The sequence below is a fragment of the Amblyomma americanum genome, chromosome 7 (genome assembly GCF_052857255.1).
Source record: "Amblyomma americanum isolate KBUSLIRL-KWMA chromosome 7, ASM5285725v1, whole genome shotgun sequence".
NCBI classification, from domain to species: domain Eukaryota; kingdom Metazoa; phylum Arthropoda; class Arachnida; order Ixodida; family Ixodidae; genus Amblyomma; species Amblyomma americanum.
The window spans coordinates 40,493,478-40,513,444 of NC_135503.1; the positions used below are offsets into that span (position 1 = coordinate 40,493,478).

Sequence of the window (19,967 nt, forward strand, 5' to 3'; positions counted from 1 at the left end):
CTTGTGGGTCACTCAAGAACATCATTCTTTATAAGCGATCGGTGCAGCCTCGGCGGACGCGAGCAAATGTTCTGCTTCTATAGCTTTAATTGAAGCACACTTTTCATGTCTGGGTGTTCTCACACTGCTCGCAAAAAATTAGCAGTCGTAGGTCCAACAGTTCTTCCTCTATGTGTTTTCTCCATGCTCTTTGCTACGGGCCTCCGGGCCTTGAGAAGTATTAATCAGCGTCGAATAACATATATTTATTTAAATAAATGCCAGACAGAATTAGTATTAAAATCAAAATTACTAAGTACCTCATGGTAGAAAGCGATAAAATTGAGAAGTATTTGGTGGCTGCCTGCAGGAAGCTGTTTAAATAAATCGTCCAAATTCAAAGGCTTCTCAGAGAACACTCATTGTTACAGCGTTCTTGAAAAGCTCACTGCGTGGGAGCAAAGTTAGTATTCTTTGACTTGCAATGGCACTTAAGCGGTAGAAGTAAGGAGCTTTTTTTTTTCTTAAATAATACTATGGAAGACAAATGTGAGCCACTAACTAATGAACGGAAAGGCTGGATATAGTGCAAAGAGGCAAGCGAGTTTAGCTTCAGCTGCAGCAAACAAGTGCTCAACCAAACCCAATGATTAACTGAAGCAGTTTTTATTGCTTTCATGAGGGCCAGAACAGCATCGGATACCAATCGCAGTTACTAACCGTTCATATGCAACGAAGCACCACATCCTCAGTAACAACCTAAACGCTTTCGGCCGCCCAAAACTTCAATTAGTTATCTGTATTGAACACGTATTTTTTCCTTTGGCACCTATCTAGCACGCATTCGTAATTCCAACCATACCCAAGGACATCCCGGCAGATGAAAGGTACGGTTCAGAGTCGGCATTAATGGTTACCACAAACTAAACCAGTACGCTTACTAAGAAAAGTCGCATGGATACAGAGCCAATTAATGATCTTTGCGGCGTATAGGCAACTCGGAATGCAAGCTCCCGTCCATTAAAGCTCAGCAAATACCGCTGGCCGAACGCGAGATTGTTGCTAGCGCTTGAATGGTAACTTCGCTTTGATATATGAAGGTATTCAGGAGATGCAGACACTACCACCTACCAATGCCTCGTAACGGTCGGCCGCAGAGACCAGATCTTTCAATGTGGATTGCACATAATCAGGATGGGTAAGCAGAATTTATTTTTTCCCAACGCTATCCTTCAGTTCCTCTTGTTTTCTTTTCACTGTTAGGCAGCGTTGTGAGAGAATAATTGTTTTTTATGACAGTCTTTACTGTTGACATTCATATTTCTTCCTGTTCCTGGTTTCTTGCAAGTTTGCGCCCCAAAAGGAACTGTGCCGTTGAAAGTATCAACGAGCGTTATCCGTCCGGAGTAAAACTGCTCAAAGCAAGGACAAAAGTCTGTTTTACACCCGTAATTAGGTATTAATCATTGGTTGAATGCCGGCAGTATGTTTCATTTATTATTGAAACTAGCTACATGAATTTTTCACCACTGGCGACCTTTAAATAAGCGGCTCAAACAGAACGTCATCAAAGGGTTAGTTTGAGGGCACTAATGCTCCTTTGGAACTCGACAAACATGTCAACTTTTGTGCTCCGCTCTTTTACTCTTTATTTTTCTCATCCAGGAGAGGAAAAATTCGGGAGAGGCAATTAGGTCACATTTTTTGAAGCCGGAAGTGAGGCTCCGCCATGATAGTTGGCCCGCCGCCCTCGTCGCCACGGCGCGCGTGCGCCGCTTGCTCCGCAATGAAAGGCGAGCAGACGATCACGCGTCGCGAGAGGCCGGTGATGCAGACGACGCCACTGCGCGATAACCAGAGAATCCCAGTGGTCCTGGCGAAAACACGGGATTTCCGTCACGATTTCACATCTAGCTCAGGTAGCGAGGACCTCACCTAGGCTTTCCTTCTTCTATCCCTCTTCTCCAATAGCAGCAGATGCCACGCTCTCCAGTCACAGATTTTCTTTTGTGCACGGGCCGCACTTAGATGGCTTTGAAACAGGTAACTGCAACGTGCAGCCTTTGTTGTAGAGCGCCGTTCTCAAGCGTGGCTTCCTCCGAAACTGTGGTTGTCGCAATCCCCCCCCCCCCCCCCCCCCCCCATCAGCTCCAGATGCCATGACTATGGTACTGAGGAATTCGACTGGGAAAGAAATTTGCTTCGCCGGTGCGTGCTAAAACATGATGACGCGTTTTGTTACTCAACAAATGTAAAGGTGCGCAAACGGAGTCTTCTCGACTGGCTTTAATTCCTGCACGCTCGCGAAATGGTCTCCCCCTATGAAATAAGCATTCATGAAGACGCTGTGTATTTTATAAATCAGTGTAATAACCGCACTGCCTGATAACTACACTCGGACCTCAGTTGTGGCTCTTCTACGTGCGAGAGTTAAAAACCGGGACGAAAAGCCGGGGAAACCTCGTTTTGTCATCGCCTTAGGCGCATATGTTTTTCGCTGAGCCTACCATCCGAGACGCTTACATACAAACACAAAAAAATTGAAAGTTTGAAGCTTTACTTACTATCACACTGAACCCCGGTGCAGATTAGGAACCATGCTGTTTTGAAAACACCCCACTGACAAAGATCGATCAGGATTAGGGAAGGCCTTCTTTCCGCACGTTTCTGCCTCGACTCTCAGCATTGTCTTCCGCGTCGACTTGCAAATGGCGCAAGATAAATTGAAACACCGGACCGACAGGCATCGATATGAGCCCAGTGGGAACGTGGGGCGCGGACTCTGTTCCCGATAGCGTCGCCAGATCGATCGGCGGACTTTTCCCGTATAAGCGAGTTGCCACAGCCAGCCGGAACCGGCGACCGGAACCTGCTCTGGCCAGGAGCCCTCCGGGCTCTGCGCCCGATAGTCCGGCACGCCTAAACCCCTGCCGCGCGGCGTGTGCGCATACCACGCAGAACACGTCCGATACTGTATCGATCTCGGTCTGCGCTTTGAATGAATGCTTGCGCGTGCCAGATCCAACGGAGCGCCCAAGCCAACCGAAGCCGAGCTGAGCCTATACGGCTTCTTCGTTGGTCCCCTTTGTTTTACTGTGTCCATAGAGAGAGAGAGATAAGGAATGCTTTGTTATGATTGGCGAGAGGGCAACGGGAACCGGTCCGCACGTCCCCCTCCTATGCACGCGACGGACGATGCATAGTATAGTTGGGACGTGCCGACTTTAATACGGCGAGCATTCGTAGCCAAGGTCTCTTGGGATTCAAAGCAAACACGGAGTGTAGGCGACGCCGGAGCCGCCTACCGGCGTCCACGTTTTGTCAACTGCCCACACAGCAGTGCACTATGGTTTCTTCACTCCCCTCTTCTTTGAGCACGTGGGCAGCGACAACAGTGAGGCCAGCACACGGCGGTTCTTGTTGAATAGGCATGATTGAATAGGGCAGTCACTGAGGGCGAACAAAAGAGAAGATATGTTTGCGCCGGGCAAACAAGACGCTTTCACTTCGATTTGCGGGTGCGTGACCTGCAAAACAGCGTCGCGGACGTCTGCCCGAAGGCTGTTAGGCCGACGAGTGTGATCTTGTCTTTCGACAGCCGCTCGTTTCATTTGCACGTTTGAACAAGTCGCAAACATGTTTTTCAACTTCACGGTCTGCCTCATAACACTACGCTATGTATATATATATATATATATATATATATATATATATATATATATATATATATATATATATATATATATATATATATATATATATATATATATATATCCCACCGGCGGCATGGTTGTTTTTTCTGCTGCTTTATAAATAATTTTCTTTAAAGGCAATTGATTGGCACTAGAAATTAAAAAAAAATAGAAACAATTTCCCTATGCACCTGGGTTTTCGGTGACTGTTGGTTTCCTTAATATGTTTGTCAAACGAGCCCCTCATTTTATTTGCTTGTCTGCTAATAGCTTAACGGGGGTCTCGGTTCTGGCAGTCTTCATGCCATAGGTAACATAAGAGGGCTCTCGCACAGTTTCTGCTCTCGCCATTAGATGACGTTCTACGTCACAGTTGCGGTATAACAGGACGTGCTACGTCCACCGCTGTGGACGAGGGTGGCGCTGGTGAACACTCTCAAGGTTCGCTTACACGCAAAACATAAATACCCACGAAAGCAGCAGATTGGACAGCCGTCGCCGTAGCTCAGTTGGTAAGAGCACCGGACGCGATATTCGGAGGTCGTGGGTTCGGATCCCACCGGCGGCATGGTTGTTTTTTCTGCTGCTTTATAAGTAATTTTCTTTAAAGGCAATTGATTGGGACTATAAATTTAAAAAAAAAAATAGAAAAAAATTTCCTATGCACCTGGGTTTTCGGTGACTGTTCGTTTCCTTAATACGTTTGTCAAACGAGCCCCTCATTTCATTTGTTTGTCTGCTTTTATATATATATATATATATATATATATATATATATATATATATATATATATATATATATATATATATATATATATATATATATATATATATATATTAAAGGAAAAGCTGTCTTCAGATCAGTTGAGAGAAGTCAACTTGCCTATGTGTAGTCTCGCCGAGAGTATCACGGGCTTCTTCTGGCAATAGAAACCTTAGTGTTACTGCAGCGCCCTCTCAGTAGGGCAAGGAGTCTATATGCAGCTGTCACTGGCAAAAAGGAATAAACACGCAAATTGAAATCAAGAACCGCTAAGGACGGGAACTACGACTGACTCAAATTTTCATGCTTCACCAACCTGACGAAACGAAACCTCTCTTGCCGATGAGCGTCGTTCGCGCGAGTCTTCCAAACCTTCTGAACGCGGCTATAATAGCGCATACTATGCCACTCAAGTTACACCGCATGGTAGATGAAGCCAGGACACGACTAAATCAAGGTTAAGCAAACGTTAATGAATCTCAGACAGTGCAAGGAGTGGTAAAACAGGGATGAATTGGTTTAGCATCTTAGTGTCTTCGCGCCATTACAAAGCGGCTCTGACTACATTAAGTGTGAAAGTCATAGATGAGGCTGCATTGCTAACACTCCTCCTACCTCATACGGCAAGCTTAAACGTTAAAAAAAAACATCCCGAATATATTCATATACCGCTTTATAGAATAACTGCATGGGGATTTAGTTCTGGAGAGGGGTCGGATGGAGCAGTTAGTTGCTCTATAAAAACCTCAGCGTAATAACCGGCATTTGTGCTGGTGCCGAAAATGATGTCAATATTTAAAGCATGATTTTGGGCACTGAGACGCGCATAAAGAGTGATATGGAGCCCTCTTAACAAATTTTTGCCATTGATAGGCAACTAAACCAAAGAAAGGAGGGAAACTGAACAACATTGTTTTATGTAAGTAACATAGGTGGGCCATAAACAGTCTCTATTGGGCAACTCTACACACACCTGACTCATATAAAACATTGATAATAGCCGACAGATTTTCACTAAACATTGACGGTCATTCAGCAAGAACTCAAATGCATACAAAACACACCTTAATCAATAATGTCAATAATGTGCGTGTGTTTATGTCGTGCTTCTATAGAAGCTGAATGTAAAAAAAAAGAGCAAGAAACTCATAAACTAGATTTCGATGGATTTTAAAAACTCCTGGTAGTCGAAACCGATCTGGATCCCTCTACCACGCCCGGCTTTCTTGTGTAGGTTTGGCCCGTAAAAACTCGTCTAACCAGCAAACCATCGGTCACGAATTATTGTCTGGACCTACATGTTAAACAGTCAACTTCCTGGGCCGCACTCTCTCTTTCCCCTCCCTTTTTTTCTCCAGCTCATGCAGGAAAGAGAAATCGATGAACCAAAACGACCCCCACCGATGAGAAAGTGAGTGCTTTAACCACTCTAGCCACAACAAAAGCTCGAGTACGTAGCTTCGCATCTGCTTAACAGGACGGCGTCAAGAGGCAGTGATGTCACCGATATCCAAAACCACTCCGAGCTTCGGTGGCAGCGCCGGCAGGGAGGAAGGTGGCATCACAAGTGGGGAAGGCAGGGATGGAGAGAGCAATGGAAACAACTTCCCGGTTGCGCGGGAGCGGAGGGAAGCAGAAAGAAGGAGAGAACGCGGCATGGCGTGCACGTTCTCGCCGAGGCTCGACATCAAACACCAATTAAGCGGTGCCCCGATTGCTCGTTAGCCGCGCGAACAATCGGACAACTAAATGCGATACCTCGTCACGCGCCTCCCGTCTTCCCCACCCTCTTCCCGGCTCGTACTTCTTCCCTCTCTTCCTTTCGCTTTCTTCACACCCTGTACGAGGTCCCCCAGCACGCGACATAACAAACGCAGCCCAACGGCTGTCGTCTGCGCGCCGTCATTTGGAAGACCCCGGCTCGCGTTGGTGCCATGTGTATCCCTGAGCCTTCCTTTCCACATATTTGTTTTCCCCCTAAAAATAGTGAATACAAACAAGACAATATACGGCAAGGTATTTAATTTTAGGATTGAGTGGTGAAATCAGTCTTCTCGAAACCGCTGTGCGCCCGAAAGCGAGTTCGTACAGGTGGTGCGGGAGCAATTAGGATTTAATTGCTTGACGCGAGGTGCGTTATCTGGAAGATGGAAATGTTCCGGGGAGTTTATAGTTCTTCGCTCGCCTTGCTGCTTTTAAAGCTGTCAATCATGCTACGCGTAGCAGAAAGCCCAAACTGGCGCCGAGAACAGCTCATCATTTTGTGTGTGTGTGTGGTTTACTGGCGAAAAACCGTGGGCGGAACCGCTGAGCAAGAATGAAACAGTTTCATGAACAAGTTTATCGACTAATGCATTGCGTAGAACGCGAAAAGTTATCAGTTGTTACAAGGAGAGGGGCATTGTCTCCCCCCCTCACCTCTTTCCAAGACTCAAAATCGACAGATAAGAAAGTTTTTAACGACATATTCTTCCCTCACCTTTCATGTTATATGGACACCTGGATCCCTGATGTAGTATCACAAGCGGCGAATGTGGCGAAAACAGCAGACGCGGCGAGCCCATTCAGCCGTTGCCGAGGTGGTCGACGCATTGGAATGACCGCATAAACATTTGTACAAACAGGACCTGGAAGAGAGTTGGTATATGGTAGCCACCGCATAGTCTTTCACCAATGCGAGACACCCTCCTCCGCCGTTATGCGACTGGTTAGGGTGGTCTTTCGCCACCACTGTAGTTTATCAGATGTCTTTTTCTTTGTATGGGGGGGGGGGGGGGCGTGCAGGTTTCTTTCGCCATCGGTGAATTATGCTCATTGCAAACATTTTGCTATTTTGTCTGGAACCTGCGAGAGGATGTCGACTACAGCTGTGGTAACAAGAGGGCCGTATGCAAATTTAGTGGCCGTCTGCTCGACGTGGCAATGCAGACGCGTTTGCGTTCCATGACATGGCTTTGTTCTTTTTTGTTCGAAATCCCCTGCTACTGCGCAGGCTCATATTTGTGTGCACAAAAACACCCAGTGAAAAAATGCAAAATGTTTATCACGAGAAGTCCTGTTGGTGCAGCTTTCGTGAACTTTTATTCAAACTACAATTGGTTGTTCCAAGACTCGAGCAACAAAGAACTAATCATGTACAGCCTTACAGTGTTTCAGGCTGATACTGTAGCGTGCTGACTTGCAGTCGCACCGGCAGTGTTCGCAGCGTTTTTTCGAGCCTGTTCAGAAGAGAATGCTTTTGAACCTGGCGAACCTGAGCGGCACGAATAAAAAAGCCCCGTTGATTCCGTCATTAAAAACTTACGCAGAGTTACAAACACACACACACGAAAGGAAAATGAAGTTTCTCGACGAACTAGGCCAGGGCGACGTTCACAGGAGCCGAGACTCGTGGTAATTACCCACTTTACGCGTCAGTGGCGGGGTTTGCGGTAGTGGTAGCGTGGCATCGGCGCTCGACAAAGAAGAATCCTTCATTTCGGTCGAGGTCTGCTCTACCGCTGCTTTCCGTGCGCCCTCCCTGGTTCGCTTGAAGCTGTACCTGGCTGAGAAGCGGGCGTAGACGGCCTTCAGTATCGGCTCCGACGACGACGGTGCAGAGGCCGTTCGGTGTCTCCGTCGAGGCCCCGATTCCAGTGGTGTTGAAGAACTGCTTGAATAGTCAGTCTCCAGGTCAGACCCGCCGCGCCGGCGCCTTCCACAAACGGCGCGGAGCACGCGTTTCAAGATGCAGGCTGCCAAGAAGACGACGCTTAACAAAGCGACGACCACGCCTACGACCATTGCAGTCTTCTTGGAATGTGGGTAGCCGAGAAAGTCGCCCCCGTCCTCAGAAAGCGATGTGCCGTCGAGCTCCGGTGACGTGGTCGACGGTACCCTGTCTGAAATCGGTGCTGCTAGGTCAGAGAGAACTTCAAACCGGCAGACAGCCATCTCCAGCGCATTCTCCGACGTGACTCGTACCATGGCGTAGCTTCCTCGAGGGCTATCGAGGCAAGGAATGTAGAGCGACCGGCCGTAAGGGAAGGGGCCAATAAACTGGGAGCAGAGGCGGTTCCTGTCGAGGTCCACGATGTTGTCGCCAACCCACATGTCGATGGTTACGTTTTCAGCCGTGCCGTACGGGCGTGTCTCGTTGGCAAACTGGAAGCGCAGCACTTTGACCTGGTACACGGCTTCAAGGTCTACGTACCAGAAATGGGACCTGCCGCGAGTGAAGAAGGAGCATACGTTTAGAATGTCGGTGCCGCTGCTTTTGGTGGTACTGGCAGCGTGGGTTTTGTTCTTGATGGTAGCCGCGAACGAGGGAGCGTGGAAGGTCTTGCCCTTGGCGACGTCGGCGACGCAGAAAGGCAGTCCCGCGGGCAGCCATGTTCCGTCGGCCTGGCAAGTCCTGCGTTGATGGCCAAGGATTTCGTATCCGGGGTCGCACACGTAGTTCACCCAGGTGCCATTGGTGAACACGCTGGCCGAGAAGAACTGGCCAGCATTGTGCATTGGTTCGGGGAGCTGACACAAGCCACGAACCGGCGTCGCTACCAGGGCGGCAACGATGAAAACACGGAGCAGCATGATATCAGCCGTACGTTGGCCTCGTCGCGAGTGAAGTGCATATGGTTATGTCACTTTACGTACTGAGAACACGTGACTTCCGGCGACGGGAGCGTCGGTCCAAAAAAGAGGCATTGGTTGAAAACAAGAATTTGTGAAAGGAGCGACAGGGCAGTAGGCGAGTGTTGTAGGAGCGCTTGATTTCAGATCATCGCTTGCCTTTACGTTTTTTTTTTTGCTTATGCCAGTAACAGCGCCTTGCAAAGTAGCAATAATTCCATATCAGGCGAACCCCGTTGCTAAAAGATTAAAAAAAAATTATCATGGAGCACTGGCCTTGAATGACGCGTGTGTTACGTCACCATTAAATAATGGAAATGGCTGTGGCGGAGTCAAATTTTTTCAGCTCTTTAAGGGTAGCCGTTGACGTGCCTTTTCTTTTATTTGTACCGAAAATGTGGGTGGCGTTACTCTGTTGCTTGTCTTCTGATGCTTCCGATATTGCGGCTAAATCTGAGTCTGCGCGTGAAAAGGCATTAACGGTTATACTGATCTAAAAGTTCAAATGTATTGAAACCCTGACCTAGAAACGAAAAACACAGGCTTATCTTCAATATCGCTTCGCACTTGAGTCTTCGCAAGGTTTTCGTTCAGGCCAGATTTTTTCGCCAAGCTTAGAAGGTCGCACTATCAACCACCGCATCAGGATACTGAAATAACAACAGTGACTATATTTAACGCAGGCATGCCCTACACTTTACAAGCATGAAATAAAACATTAAATGCTAAACCATTTAATTACAATGCTAAAGTGAAGACTGTGATGGACGTGCAAGGTTTAAAAAACAGCCTGTTTACTCGCGTGTACTCCGAAATACAACGACGGCTCATATCGTACAACCCTTTCCAGATCACACGGCTTAAAATGTGCCTAGAAAACTACGCTCTAAACACGAATACGCATAAATGGGAGTAAAAAAAGGGAGTAAACCGTTTTCTAGCGCACTTCCTTTTATAAAGGGGAGAGGACAGCTTACTCCATTTTTACTCCTTTCTGTTTAAGGTGTATAACCCAGACGTACGTACAAAACGCGCACTGGACATAAAACTTTGGCAGTTCTCCATTCCTGCAACCCCCGCTGGAGTTCGCGATACTGTGAACACCAGCATACCTAGCACGAAGCGACCAAAAGGGCAGGCGTTAGTACGCAATCGCTTGCATGTGCTGAACGTTAGGGAACCATACCACCACGCTAGCAATCATGTGAAAAATCTGACCCAAGCAACATGTCGAAATGTGCAGGGCACCCGACGGTTCTACAAATGCACGCTTTTTATTTTGCTTTTTAGAACAGGTTTACTTAGTAGCAGCCTTTAAACGAACATTCCTTCAATCAAGCCGTTGTGTTCGACCAAAACTGCTTCTCTTCATCCCGACGCAATCGAGCACGAAACTTTCAACCCTCGCTTGCACAGTATTCAGGACAACTTTTATGATACTTGTTTCCACATTTCACAAAGCCGAGGAAAAAAAAAACAGAAATGAAGCAAACCAGCTTCCAATTACGGGAAAGTTTGCGAGTCCAACGATAATCGTTGGCCTTTTCAAGTAAAAAAAAAAAGAACCAGCGTTGCACACCTACCAGGTTCTACAGTAGTAACTCGGTATGCGTTAGCATGATTGTTTTCCGCCCCTACGCTTATCGAGCCATCTTCGCTCTTGACCGAGCAAACACACTGCTCGCGCGTACCAGTTTTCCGCCGTTGTACACACCACTTTCTGCTCAACCATCATCGGCCGGTGCAGAAATCACTTCAGTACCAGAACTTTGCCGAACCACCGGGCGTGGTTACAAGAGAGTATTTACGGCACTGAGGAGGAAGAAAGAAGAAAAAAAAAGTTAGAACAAAACACGACTTCGGGGCAAACGAGTGCGAAGATGAGCAGAGACAAAAGGCTTGCCCAAGACACGCTCGAATGGCCAGGCAGGAAGGGAGCACCGTCGCTGCCAGTCTAGCACCCGGGTGCGGCAAAACAAAAGGCCGGCAGGCCGGGAGGGCTGCAGGCGAGGTTCCGGCCCGAGCTAGACGCCAGATAGCCAACTTATCAGCGAGCACAGGCGAACACAGCGCTGCGCCCGTCAGGTCGGTTGTGCTGCCTGGCGGGTCGAGAACGTTGTGACGCTTCTTTTTTTCTTCTTCGCGTCGTTGTTATTTTCACCCAATGCTGAGCGCCAAAAGCGCGATCTGCGCGGAGAGGCAGCGGCGGAGGTGAAAAAAAAAATGCTTCGAAGAATAGCTGCGCTTTGACTCGCTGAGAGCGGAAGAAAGAAGAGGAAAGGAAAGAAGTGAACGAAAGCGGAGAAGAAGCGAGAAGAACAAGTTGGCGCGGCGGCGCCACGGGGAACAGTAAGAGCGGAAAGCAACATTAACACAAGTGCAGGCTGGAACAAAAATGAAGATTGCTCGAAACACTGTGCGCCCCTTGTTTCGTGCCAGTGCCGAGGTGCTCTGCTTTGGGGCGGCGCACGGGCGAAAGTAGAGGGCCGCCGGCAGGAACAAGCGGGGCAGAGAGCTGCCGTCAGTCTGGTCTGCTGGCGCGCAGGGAGGGCGGAGAGGGGGGGGGGGGAGAGGGAAAGGGCGGGTGAGGCCTCCCGGTTGGGCATTATTTCTACTTTGGGCTCGCTTGCCAAACGTAGCGCCTTCAGCTTGTGAGAAGGAACGCCACCGCACGGAGAGGTCTTGTCTGACGTGTCCGAGTTTATTCAGGGGAGGGAGGTCGGTTTGATCGAGTCCTCCGGCTCCTTGCTTCCTTGATCGAAGCCGGAGGTTTTCCTTTTAAGTATAAGGGAGTGTTCTGTGCACGCTGCATGCTTTTTTGTACTTTAAGGTATAAATGGGTAAAAACTGCGCAGAGATGCCGATGTGGGTTTATTACTACTAATCAGCTATAGACTGTGGCGTTCCAAGTAGAATCTGTCCCAGCGTAGCACGCGGGGCCAGTGCATGGACAACATGACAGCGCTGTGTTTTGTCCCTTTCTGTTTGGCTTCGAGCCGTTGCGCTGGCTTACAAGAACAGTGCATGGGGTTGCCGCTTCGCCATCGTCTTCGGTTCGTCTGAACGCATTCGTCATGCAATGCGATGTGTTCAGAAAGACAGTCGTAGAGCTGGAAGAGCACCGTTTGGGTTCCAGTTTACCCGTACTGGCATATTTGTTGCTGAGAAAACGAAAACGCACCGTTCACTTCAAGGAATTGCATCGTGCGTAAACAATTCGGGGCCTGTTACGGGCAAAGTTTCGGCTATTAAGTGGTGCGATGTCATTTAACAAAAGCAATTATTTGTAGTTTCCTACTGCGAGAGTACTAGTAGTGCCATTCCGCAAAACTGCGGCGTAGGCGTGTGAGAGGAAAGGAGTTAAGTCTCCACCTTCAAAAAGCGCAACGCACCATTCAACCACCCACCACCACACTCCACGAGATAAAAACTTCCCTCTGCCCATCTAGATCCTCTACCTCCCCAGAAGCCCGCGAGAGGAGCCCCCACCCACACACCCCCAACTACTCTCCTCTGCCCAACAGAAGGCCTCCATCCATCGCCACTCACCCCAAGCCTTTACCAAACAGAAGCTCACGCAGAAGTGGAACAAAAAAGTCACAAAGTGACGCGAAATTCAATTCAAACACCCAACACGAAGGCAAACAATGCAAAGTGAAAGGCAAAAGCCCCCTGGAGCCGCAGCTTCCCCGCATCAATTCGTATAATCGTGCATGATTTATTTTCTTCTTAGAGGCTGCTCAAGCTAAGTGGCCACTCATTGTGAATGTTGCAATTGTTCTCTGATGTTCGAGAAAACAATTCATAGGAGTAGACGTATGAAAGCAATAGAGGGAAGCCTCCACCTTGAAAAAACTCAGCCCACCAGCCATTCACCTATTACTGCTCTCCACCAGAGAACAAAACTTCGCTCTACCCATCTATAGCCTCTACAAGTCCTTAGAAAGTGTCATCTTCGATTTCTAGCTGCGCGGATTGCCTCAACTTTTGAATCTTCATGAACACTATGTGCCTACCGTTTAACGGAAGACCGCAGAAGTTGTACCAAGACAACCAGGAAAATTTCAAATCGAAATTTTAGGCTCTCAATGTTCAGTTTAGCCCTATAGAAGGCGCTGTATACGATTGACTGTGGCGCTCACTTTTTACATAATATACAGTACTTCCTGCGATATCGACAGCGCACTTCGTTGCTCAGTGGCCGCTAACCCTAGAACAGCAGACGTTCGGGCTAGTGTGTTAGTATTCCCCCTCTGGCGAACATTCTCTTTAATGCCACGCGTTTCATCTCGTCTCCGCGGGGTCGTAATGTGCGCAGTTTTTTGCGGTTTTCTGTATTACATTCCTTCGAATTTTCATTAAAACTCTATTTGCGAGACAGCGGGTGGTGTCTCTCTTCTCTTGCGTGTCCTGTATAGTTTGCGCTGTTTTTTACTGCTAACACTAGTTAAAAACATTAAAATTTGTGCTCAATGTTGCCACCTTCAGAATTGCAAGAAAAATAAAGTTTGCAGTTAGTGAAGCACCATTTCACTAGGACCGGTCAGGCAATATATACTGTAGCGCAGCTGATTACGTGATGAAACCTGTGCAGCCTGTGCGAATGATGTGATGTTGTCAAATTACCGCAGAGCAGCTACCGGTGTACGATTATGGGTATTTTTATAGTTCTTCGGCAACAGCGGCATCACCAGTGGATCGCGCGATTGTGAGGGGATGACGAGAATATCAGCGTTATATTTTAGTCTTGCCCAGACTTGTTAATGTTGCTGGCCGTCATGAGTGGTTGTGTGGCTATGCTACAGTTACCTTTCATAAATGTGATTTAGGCATGCATTTCGTGGCCGAAATGGTTTTCAGGTATTGTGACCCCCGCCGTCCCTCATTCCACTTTTCTGCACCCCACTTCTCCTCAAAAAGGTAAAAGTCTACAGATCCACAACTTCAACCGTTCCCCGCCACTACTTTAATGAGATAAGTAATCCTCGCTTCACCACTAGCTTTCAAATGAGCGAGCAGATGCCTCACAACTGCGTCGCCATTTACCGCTGGTCATGGTTTGGTTTTGGTTCTATAGAGTTTAGCATCCGAAGGCAACTCAAGCTATGAGGGACGCCGTAGTGTAGGACTCCGGATAATTTCGACCATCTAGGGTTCTTTACCGCGCAATGACGTCGCACATGCCTCTAGCATTTCGCCTCCATCGAAATGCGCCGGCCGCGTTCTGGATCGAAACTGCATCTTTTGGGACAATGTCCGAACACCGTAACGACTGAGCCTCCACGGCGTCTTTACCTCTTGTCATACCTGTCTCCTTGAGCAGCTCATGTAAATGTGTGGTAATTATTCCTCGAACTAAGAGCTATGTTTTCCCGGAATCTTGACCCCTCTTTTTTCCGAGAATTTCTACCCGAAACAAGAACTTCTGGTGCACAAAGCAAAACATCACTCAAGCTACCAACACCATCTACATATAAAACAAAAAAGCAGCATTCCGCGGAGCACGATTCAAGGTAAAATACATTAAACACAACAATCTGTTATTTTTCTTCGAACCAGTGGTTTGTTTTACGAGGACCAATATTCAGCACTCATCACCATAACTCAGCCGCGACATCGAGATCAGGGCACGCATGATAAACAAAGCGCGTCAGAGGTCAAGACAAAAAGGAGCAGCGCCATCGCCAACGCCTTGCGACTGGAAAACGCCTCTTGCTTTTCTATTGCGTCCAAACACGCAAGCACAACAAGAAAGGTAAACAAAGAAGTTGACGACAGTCGGGAAAAATCGAAGCCAACCGAAAGACAGCGAGCTGCAACAAAGAAAACAAAGCAAGGACGAAGAACCGTGCTGCGTAATCGAGACGTTGTCGACGGGAACCTAATCTAGCCTGACAGAGGCAGGCCGCAGCGGTCTGTTATATGCGTCGAGGCGAAGGATAGCAGGGGGAGCTCAAAGAATGGGAAAATGCTTCGGCGTATAAGGGTAACAGAAAAAGATGGTTAGGAAGAAGGAGGAAAGGATGTCACGGGAAGGGACGCGTGAAACATCGCCGCAGGCAGCCACCACAGTAGGCGGCAAGCCTCCGACGTGTAACCTCCGTATTCCGTCTACGCCCTCCCCAAGCTGGCGTGTCGAGCGGCCAGGGAGTCTCGGGCAGGGAGGTGGTGGGAGGATGGGGAAGACGGGGAAGGAAAGAGGGTGGAGGGGCGGAGGCGCAAACAACGACAGCACCGTGCGAAGCCACGGGCCTCGATGTGGCAGGGAGGTAGGGAGGGAGGCCCGGAGGGCGCTCGCCGGAGGCATGATTAAAAGTATCCGTCACATCCGTTTCCTGAGAGCGGACGGCGCCTTGCGGGACAATAAGGAGGGAGATCGGTGGGGAAACCGGGACACCGGCGAAGCCCCTCATCGTGCGGCCCGGTCACGTCTTCGCTCTGCGGCGTGGTGGTGGCTGCGAGGTTGAGCGGCGGGGCTCGGATCGAGCGTGCTTCTCCCGTCTCGAGCTCACCCCTTCTCTTTCCCTTTTCTCCCGAGGTATGTGTGTGTGTTCACCGCAAATAGACAGCTCCGTGCAGCGCTGGGGAAGTTGAATGCGCTCGAAAGCATCGGCCAGTATTTCCTGAGTGCACTGAGGACAGAGTGGTCTCGCATTAGGCCTTACCTCTTCTTTTCGAGGATTCCTTCTAGGAGCAAAGGATGTTACTGACCGGGATTCGTATAAGGATTTACGAAAAGAAACAGCGGCGATTGCGGCATTCGCTGTGAGTTGTGTAAGTATAATGGGACAAGGACGACAACCTCAACTGAATGAGATGACGCGTTCGGCACGTCAGATGTACAGCAATTCGGTACGTGTAACGTGCACCACAGATAGAAAGGCTGAAGCTTTCACAGCGTTGCGTGCAATTGCCGCTGGCACGATTGCTCGCCTTCTAGAGCCATGACGTCAGCGCATACGTCACTGATGCATGCTGCTGCATGCTACAGGAGGCTGATGTTGCTGCTGCTGCCGCCAGCACTGCGCCTGCTGCGAGAGTCGGAAGCCGTGCCACCACGTCAGAGTCCAGGCACAAGGGAGGCGAGGGGATGTTGGGGAAGCGGGGACGGGAAAAAAGGAATGGTCCATGGGGATAACGTAGCGAGCGAAGCGGCCGAGCGGTCCGAGGCGAGATGGAGGTGAAACGCGAGGACGGTGGCGGGAGGAGGGGAAAGGATGGGGAGAAAGGGATCCGGCAGGGAACATCAATCTTGCGGGCTCATACCGGCTCGGATCGCAGCGGCACGGTTAAGTCGCGCCAAAAGTCGCTTCGCGTTCTTGCTAGTTTCGGAGGCGACACGGTTCGCTATGTCCTCTTTTTTTCATGTTACTTCCCTTTCAAGACGATATCTTTTTTTGCGCTCGAACGCTAATCTTAGCTCTCGATAACAAATTCACTCACTTTCTCACCCACTCACTGCTCTCTTCCTCTCACATTTCACTCTCACCCACTCGCCTATTCACTCGCTAAGTCACTCGATCCCTTACTTCCAATTCAAACACTTAAAATGAGGCCACGTACTCACTCGCTAACTCACGACTCACTCAACCCACTCAATCTCTGACTCAGACAACTCACTCACTGCCTCACATACTCTCTCTATACTCTAAATGAGGTCCGAACTCTTGTCTTCACACAGACCTGAAATACTTTGACCTCTCTGTCGGTCACTCTTGGTACCTCACCTCATTATCATGTCTTCTGTGCAGTCGGTGCCGATGGCCTGCAGCCGAACCTGCTGCTGAAAAATTTTTAATAACATACCCGATATTTTTAAACATGAATTCCATCTTTTTCAAGAAACACTCTTAGACACATGGACAACCATGTTAGGGTGAGTGCTCTTGCATTTGTCGTCACTAACGCGATCGACGCAAGGCTAGAAAGCTGATTCGGCTTCGCGGCAAAATCACGGCCGAGGAAGAAGAAAATCATGGCACATCGTCGTAATTTACTCCGCGAACGCCGGTCACCTTGGAGCGCCGGACTTCTAGAACTCACATTCCTGCCTCAGCCGGAACGTTTGATATCATTCTGGAGGTTTATATATGATTTTGTCTCTCGCATTTACAGTCCAACGTGGTCCTCAGGGCTCCCTCGGAACGACAATGAAGAATGATTCGGGCCGGCGCATTGCAGAGCTGGGTGGCTGGGCCCCGGCACGTAAGCTTATACGGCGGCAAATAGAACCGGCGAAAGACGTAACGAAAAGGGGAAAACCCGCTGGAATGACGGACAAGAGAAAAACACAGACGAAAGAGGGAAGCAAACGGCGAATAAAAAAAAGGAGGGGGGGGGGGGGGGTTCAGCGGCGGCGGCCGACAGCGGTGAGCATCAATCTCTAACCTCGGACAGCTTCTCGCAGGAGGCGCCGGCGGTGGCCCATTTCTGGGGTCGGGTGGCGCGCGATGCTGCCAGCAAGCAGCGAGTCGAAACAAGCTCCCCATTGCCCCCTCCTCTTCCCTCACCCTCAGCCCGACCACGTCCAGACGTCGGCGGGGAGACGTGTGTGCGCTCACTGATGTGGCAACGCGCGGCCCGCGGTGCATGCAGCCGGAGACTTTGTTCGCATGGCTGACGACAACGGGCGGGTGAACGACTAGAGGCCTGTCTGGCTGCCGACTGGCTGGCATTAAGACAAGCTGGTGTTACCCTTCGCAGGAGCGCGCAATCCGGCGGTGAACAGCGGGAGGCAAATGCAAGCGCATGCATCGGTTGGGTGCCAGTAAGAGGTGAGAGACAAGTGATTAAAAAAAAAAAAAACACTGGAGAACTCTTTGCTGGGGCCATATTACGGAACTGTCAATTAGCGAAGTTGTCAAAAACGTGTCAGTTAGGCTCGCTCCTATTGGTCGGTCGTGGCTGGCGGCCATTTTGCTTTTTGCGTCATGGGTGGCTGCAGATTATGTCACGGATGTGGCAGAACTGGGACGTTGCACAACTAATTATGCAGGCGCTAATTGACAGTTTTTTGTGACATCCTCGAGGCGGTCAATTTGACCGTTGCGTTTTTGACAGAAAATGGCGGCGGTGTACGCGGCCATACGACTGAGGCGGCTGCGCTGGCGCGAGCAACGGCGAAGGAGGGCGCACGAAAGGCGCGTTTGACTGGTGTTCCTGTATCGTTTGAATTGCCGGGCGAGCTGTTTCGACGCTTTTTTCGACTTGAGAAGCAGACTGTGCAGTGGCTGAGCGACGAAGTCGCCGATCAACTGGGAGGTTAGCGTGCGAGCGCGCTGTCGGTGCGGTGGCATGTGCTGTGTGCACTGCGGTTCTTTGCTACCGACAGCTTTCAAGCTGCTGTTGGTAACGAGGCGCACGTCGGCATCGCACAACCGATGGTAAGCAAATGCGTGCGGCAGGTGTTGGAGGCAATCTGCAAAGTTAGCGCGCAGAAGGGGTGGGTTCCCGAGGTCACCTCTGTGCCACAGCTATATATAAATAAAACACGCTTATGCTGGCAAAATACTTTATTTTCCCCAACAAATCGCACTCCGTGGTCGTCTTCTGTTTCCCAAGGGAAAAGAAACAGACAACCACGCATCACATACTGAAACACATCACCTTTCGTGATATTTACCATCGATCGAAAGAGCCGAACAACAGAGACTTCAACAAGTTGTCTTCTGCGATTTCGTACCAAGCGCTTCTTGCTAGTTCGCTCGGCAGGCACGTAGCCTTCACTGCATTCGTTCAAATTTTTCTGCGCACTTAGGTCAACCGCACAGTAGCTTGATTTCAGACGCCGCGTAACAAACAATAACACCACAACAATAACTGATGGGCACGTTGGTCTGACATGATTTCCAGTGAAACAGCGAACGGCATAAGGCCAGAAGACAAGAAAGGACGATACACAGCGCTGACTAACAACAATATGTTTTATTCAGTGAGCCATGCTTATAAAGGCGCTAGGGACACTGAAAAAACAGAAAAACAGAAAAAAAACACACACAGAACCGTGACAGATATCGCTCCAACCAGGCACGTATATGATAACACAAGGCTAACACGCGTGCAAAAATTCATGTTCTTTCTGCAAGATAGCGACAGAAGGGGTGCTTACGCACCTCTGACCCATCTTCAAGATCTCAGACGCTTCGATAAGTTCTCTAGTCAGCTGATCTTTGTGTCTATCAACAATTCTGCTTTTGTCATACAGAGGCTGGCACGAACAATCACGACAGTGAACACCAACGTGGCGGGCAGCGTTTTTGACATCATTTTTGTGCTCCCTCAGCCTATCGTTCAAACAACGACCAGTTTGTCCAACATATACACCACCACAACTCAAAGGGATCGAATAAACCAGATTCTCTACGCACTTCACAAATTTTACCTCATGCTTTTTTGTGCAGATGGGTTCACCTTCATTTGACTTTTTGGGGCCATTTACACGCGCGCACAGACTTCTCAATTTCACAGGAGCTGAAAAGACAACATCTACTCCGGCTCTCTTACCAATTCTTTTCAAATTATGCGATACAACATGAATGTAGGGTATCACAGACACATTTTTTCTTCTGGTACCATGGTCGACAGCGGCAGAAAGTTTTAACTTTTTCAGCATCCCCTCCGCTACAGCTGCTAAGACGTTGAGGGGGTATCCTGCAGTAACGAGCCTCTGAACCTGATAATAAAAACTATTGGCAGTCCTGTGGGTGCAAGATTTTTTCATGGCGTTACTGAAGCAAGACGCTATAATGCCCCTTTTTACGAGCTTCGAATGAGAGGAACTGTACGGAAGCAACGGCTTTTTGCTCCTAGGTTCAAAAGACCAGCACATATGTGCAACAGTGAAGTACAGGGTCAAGTCAAGAAATTTTATGCAGTCATCAACAGGTACTTCGTGTGTCACTTCAAGAGGCGCGAGGACATCA

At 49.0% G+C, this 19,967-nt stretch overlaps 2 protein-coding genes across 3 annotated transcripts in view; both read right to left on the reverse strand.

The window, feature by feature from the left end:
- Nucleotides 1–19,967, reverse strand: part of LOC144098949 (glutamate receptor ionotropic, kainate 2-like) — a 325,255-nt gene that overhangs the window by 254,719 nt on the left and 50,569 nt on the right. The window lies entirely within an intron of this gene.
- Nucleotides 7,807–9,006, reverse strand: LOC144096802 (uncharacterized). Its single transcript, XM_077629680.1, has one exon. It carries the CDS (start codon nt 9,004–9,006, stop codon nt 7,807–7,809), a length of 1,200 nt encoding a protein of 399 aa, XP_077485806.1.

Bases quoted from the DNA above. Each gene is read 5' to 3' on its own strand.
- LOC144096802 (XM_077629680.1), bottom strand. From the start codon at position 9,006: ATGCTGCTCCGTGTTTTCATCGTTGCCGCCCTGGTAGCGACGCCGGTT.